Source organism: Nerophis lumbriciformis, linkage group LG33 (genome assembly GCF_033978685.3).
Source record: "Nerophis lumbriciformis linkage group LG33, RoL_Nlum_v2.1, whole genome shotgun sequence".
NCBI classification, from domain to species: domain Eukaryota; kingdom Metazoa; phylum Chordata; class Actinopteri; order Syngnathiformes; family Syngnathidae; genus Nerophis; species Nerophis lumbriciformis.
Window position 1 is genome coordinate 541335 of NC_084580.2, and position 6000 is coordinate 547334.

At 37.8% G+C, this 6000-nt stretch overlaps 1 protein-coding gene across 3 annotated transcripts in view; it reads left to right on the plus strand.

Annotated features, from left to right (window-relative positions):
- The window catches only part of LOC133575800 (AP-3 complex subunit sigma-1), a 38142-nt gene extending 37099 nt beyond the window's left edge, over positions 1–1043 (plus strand). For all 3 annotated transcript variants that reach the window (XM_061928650.2, XM_061928651.2, XM_061928649.1), the window contains one exon: positions 467–1043. Coding sequence is in view for 1 of the 3 variants with exons in the window: in XM_061928649.1 (XP_061784633.1) it covers positions 467–595 (129 nt within the window). In the remaining 2 variants the exon portion in view is untranslated. The remainder of the gene's footprint in view (positions 1–466) is intronic.
- The last annotated feature ends 4957 nt before the right edge of the window (positions 1044–6000 follow it).

The window sequence follows — 6000 nt, forward strand, 5'->3', positions numbered from 1 at the left end:
TATGATATTGTTTTTCTTCCATTTAAAACTTCCAGTCATCACCGTATCCACATCCTTTTATTCTGATCTTCCCAATTCTCTTTTTGCATTTTTATTTGATTGATTTATTTTCAATCCCCAAATGGGTTCACTCTCAGCAATGCTGCCTCTGTCTACTCAACGAATGCTACCAGTACATCTAAAATATTGAATGATCTAACACAGTATGTCCTCACTGTGGATTCATGATTGGCTCTGGTTGTGACCACATATTGCATGTTGCATTTGATAGCATCTGAATGTACACGATGCACTAAATGTGTCACAGTAGCCGTCAGTGTATTTGCATTGTGTCAGCAGTGGATTGTTGAGCACCATGTAGTGGATGTGTCTGTCTGGTGTCCACTGTTTACTGTGTCCTGATGATGATTGTTTTATTTATACTGTTTGTCTTATAATCATATTGTGTGTCTGTGTGTGTCTATAGGCTGGTATTGCAGGAGCACCCGCTCGTGCCGTATCAGCTGTAAAGAACATGAACCTCCCAGAAATGCCCAGAAACATCAACATTGGCGACATCAGCATAAAAGTGCCAAATCTGTCGTCCTTCAAATAGCGGCATGGAACTCTGCTTGTCCGATGTCAGCCAAGTGTTTAACGTGATGCAATCTGTTTACCAAAACCTCTACTAACTCCTTTTGTTTGTTCAAATGATGAAAGTTAAACTTCTCTGATTTTTTTTTCTTCCTGATTTAAAGAAAAAACGTTTTATTATGTGTTCTGTTTGAAAAACAATGAAGTATTTATTTGTTTACGGTACATTCCTCTCCTCTCCTCATGATGTACAGCTGCTACTGTTCACATCCTTCTCGGTCCTTTTTTCACCAACTCAAGTGTTCACTTAATTTCAAATAAGTCAAGTTGGCGTATTGCGAGAAAGACCAGCATAATCACCAATGACTTGCGGGAAGGCCAACAAATGGGACCAGTTGGAATAAACAGTATTGAAAATGTCATACTTTATAGCGTGTGTGTATAAAACCAAATAAAGCATTGAAAAATAATATTGGATTGTTGCTATGCTGTGTGACAGAATTGTGATTCTATTTCCTGAATTTATATTTTATATATCCCTTCTAATCATTACCTTTTTATTAATTTTATTATGTGCATGACTTAAACCTCTTCCCGTCTCTTTTTACTACACAATAAACAGTTAAAGCTTACAATTGTGACCTTTTTTCTTTCATATAGTCCATGCTGTGGACTATAATGGGCGGCACAAAGTTGTATAAACATATTGTATACATATACACACTACACTCAGGTCTACAAATTGTGGAACATCGTCACAATTCAAATTTTTAGGGTCTACACAACACCACAATGTATTTGAAATGAAAAAAAGATGTGCTTAGACTGCACATGTTCCGCTTTATTTACATTCAAATCATGTGGACAGTGTAGTTTAAAAAAATGCCTTCCATTTTTTCAGGGACCAAAAGAACTGGGACATGAATAGGTGTGTGTTACTCCCTCAGTATCCCATTTACAAGGATCAGATACAAGGTCTAGCATTAATTTCAAGTTTGCCCTTTTTTTATATGGAATCTGGGGTTTTTAACTCTCAATATGAGATCCAAAAAGTTGTCATTATCAGTGAGGCATTCAAGTATTATAATATTATAACCTAAAAATCAAACCAGCCACTAAGTGTGGCCCAATCAACTTGTGTATGGAAGGTCAAATGTGTGTGTCTGTATATATATATATATATATATATATATATATATATTTATATGTATATATATATGTATATATACATATATATATATGTATATATACATATATATATATGTATATGTATATATACATATATATATATACATACATATACATATATACATACATATATATATATATATATGTATATGTATATATACATATATATATATATATGTATATGTATATATACATATATATATATATATATATACATATATACATATATATATATACATACATATATACATACATATATATATATATATATATATATATATATAGTGTTTCCCACAGGACAGGCATCTATTTGTGGTGGTGTGGTCGAGGGGCGGGGGGTGGCAGCGGCGATGACCAAGAAGAACGCGGAGTTGGAATATAATTACAACACTTTATGTACATATTTATATACAGATTTGAACAATTAGTTATTCACTGAAATATATTTATTAATTGTGGTTCTTACAAAAAATATATCTTATAAAATATAAAAGCTAAAATGTCTCTTAAAGCTCTGCCCCTTTAATTAGTGAATACTAAATAATGTAACTTTAGCCTACTACTACAACCATATTATTTACCAGCAACATGAAGTGAAACAGAGGCAGAGGTGTCCTGCCACAGTCAGTCAACCTCCTCCTCCTCCTCCTCCTGCTGCTGCTGAACAGGTCGCACCTGTGGTCCGGACTGTAGGCCTACCTCCTCTCCAAGTCGAGCCCTTTTCGGCCGTTGAAAATATTTTTCTATACTCATCTGTGTGAAGGAGTGAACATCCAACATTAGAATTTATTACTAACGAGCAGAACCGCTCTATGTACAGTGCCGTCTAACCTTAAGCGGCAGCAGCTCAACACATGCAGGATTCAACGTTAAGGTTTTTTTCTACTTGCCCGACTTCTCAAATCTACTTGCCCCAATAATGTTACTTGTCCTGCCTAGGTTTTTTTCTGGCTGTGTAGTGCTCATGGCTTATATCTTACTAAAATCCTTCCCGTTGACTATTTACAACACTACACAGTATTTATTATTATTATTATTATTATTATTATTATTATTATTATTATTATCTATAATTACATTTAAATGGCATTGCATACATGTAAAATTAAATGCTATTTCACATTATTTGACCAGTAGCAGTTACACTCATCTGAACAGGTCAGCCACCTGTTTAAAGCCCGATCACAATTGAAATCTTGAAATGAAGGGCCTTTAATGGCCAAAACATTAACCTGGACAACATTTTAACAGCTGGTTGGCTCAGATTTTATTCTTTTCATTGCATTCACATGCTGCAGTGGACAGTGGACAGTTTAGCTTCAGTCCACATGTGTTTATTGACAACAGGGTTATAACCTGGACACGTTAGCTCGTCGGTTTGAAAACAGGTGACTGTTACTACGTGCGTCTGCCCCGGCCCCGGAGTCAAACAGCGGTGGTGTTAATGAAGCAGCGTCAGGCTGCTCACCGTCAGTAAAACGCTCGGTGAAATCGCGGATTAACATTAAATATATGACGAGCCGCGAGCGATGCAGCTATAACCTATCTACCTATAACCTATATTACCCTCGTATTTTGATCCGGTCGGTCCGTTCTTTTACTTCGTCGTCGTCGTCTTCTTCTTCTTCTTCTGGCCCACCAGGTGAATTAAGTGCTATTGGCGGAGTTACAATGCATAGTAGGCTACTGCCACCTACTGCACCGGAGTTGTAACTACAAGGTACATTCACAGACAGAGTCCCATTGCTTTTATGAGCGGTCGAGCGAGTCAAAAGCCGAAAAATCCATTTGTGGCGGACGTAATTCTTTCGTGGCGGGCCGCCACAAATAAATGAATGTGTGGGAAACACTGATATACATATATATACATACATATACATATATATATATATATATATATATATACATTCATATACATATATACATACATATATATATACATATATATATATATACATACATATATATATACATACATACATATATATATATATATATATATATATATATATATATATATATATATATATATACATACATATATATATACATACATATATATATATATATATATATATATCAGTGACGTGCGGTGAGGTTGATGGCTGGTGAGGCACTGACTTCATCACAGTCAGATTTACAAACATATGAACCCTAAAGAGTATCTTATTCACCATTTGATTGGCAGCAGTTAACGGGTTATGTTTAAAAGCTCATACCAGCATTCTTCCCTGCTTGGCACTCAGCATCAAGGGTTGGAATTGGGGGTTAAATCACCAAAAATTATTCCCAGGCGCGGCGCCGCTGCTGCCCACTGCTCCCCACTGCTCCCCTCACCTCCCAGGGGGTGATCAAGGGATGAGTCAAATGCAGACGACAAATTTCATTACACCTAGTGTGTGTGTGACAATCATTGGTACTTAAACTTAACTTTAACTTTACACATACAAACTGTAGCACACAAAAAAGCACATTTAATAAAAAAAACGTTATTATGGTCTTACCTTCACTTAGAAATTAAGTCCATGTGCCGCAACTAAAGCCCTCACTTAAACTTTCCACGTGCAAGATTGAATCTATTTAAAAAAGTGTAACCGAGGGTTTATAAATGTCGCCTATACTGTATGAAACTACAAAATAACAAACACGGAGGCTCCAGTTTACACGAGGACCACTTTATTTACCTTCTTTCAAAAACCTCCGCAACGTGACATCACTTCCGCTCTTAGCGCCTTCAAAATAAGAGCTCAAGGCATATACTGTATCACAGCGCATAACAGGAACTTAACATCACAAAGAGGAAAGCCCATGAAAATAGGTTACAAAAGTTATTTAATAAGAAGCCAAAAAGTGCAAAAACAATAATGTTCGTGTTGGAGGAGTTGTGAATTAGATACACCTGCAGTCTGCAGGTGTACCTAATGCTGTGTCCCTGCAGTCATTCACAACTCCTCCAACACGAACATTATTGTTTTTGCACTTTTTGGCTTCTTCCATCCATCCATCCATTTTCTACCGCTTATTCCCTTTGGGGTCGCGGGGGGCGCTGGAGCCTATCTCAGCTACAATCGGGCGGAAGGCGGGATACACCCTGGACAAGTCGCCACCTCATCGCAGGGCCAACACAGATAGACAGACAACATTCACACTCACATTCACACACTAGGGCCAATTTAGTGTTGCCAATCAACCTATCCCCAGGTGCATGTCTTTGGAGGTGGGAGGAAGCCGGAGTACCCGGAGGGAACCCACGCAGTCACGGGGAGAACATGCAAACTCCACACAGAAAGATCCCGAGCCCGGGATTGAACCCAAGACTACTCAGGACCTTCGTATTGTGAGGCAGATGCACTAACCCCTCTGCCACCGTGAAGCCTTTTTGGCTTCTTATGAAATATTTTTTTAAAATAGATTCAATCTTGCACATGGAAAGTTTAAGTGTGGGCTTTAGTTGATATAACAATTCTACGGCGAGGGTGCAGGAGGCGAGCCTCAGCCAGTGCGTCTTTTGCAGCCGTTTTATGATCGCTCAGCACAAGAAATACGTTACAAACATACAGTTGTTGACAAAATACACTGTACATTATATACCTCAGCTAACTAAACTATGAAAATGTATAATATAGTTCATATAGCAATACAGTCTCACTGCACAGCAGGCCAGCAGTTAGCCGAGTCCGGAATCCATGTTGCGGCACTGAGTGACGTGCCTCAACTGGCTGCTGATCACCGCACCGTCTCTTCTAAGTATTTCAACGGCAAATGTGAAAATTCTGCGATTTTGAATAAAAATAATCTAAAACTGGTGAAGCTAAATGGAAAATAACTTTATAGTATAATCACTGGATACATATAACAATTTAATTTTTTTTTTTTCTTTTTACTTTTTTTTCTTTCCATCCTGACTGCACGTCACTGATATATATATATATACATGTATACATATATATACATACATATACATATATATATATATATTTATATACATTCATATATATTGTTGCGCTGGACCAGATGTTCCTCCAAGGGAATTTAAGTTACCGGTTTCCCTTTGGGGTCGCGGGGGGCGCTGGAGCCTATCTCAGCTACAATCGGGCGGAAGGCGGGGTACACCCTGGACAAGTCGCCACCTCATCGCAGGGCCAACACAGATAGACAGACAACATTCACACACTAGGGCCAATTTAGTGTTGCCAATCAACCTATCCCCAGGTGCATGTCTTTGGAGGTGGGAGGAAG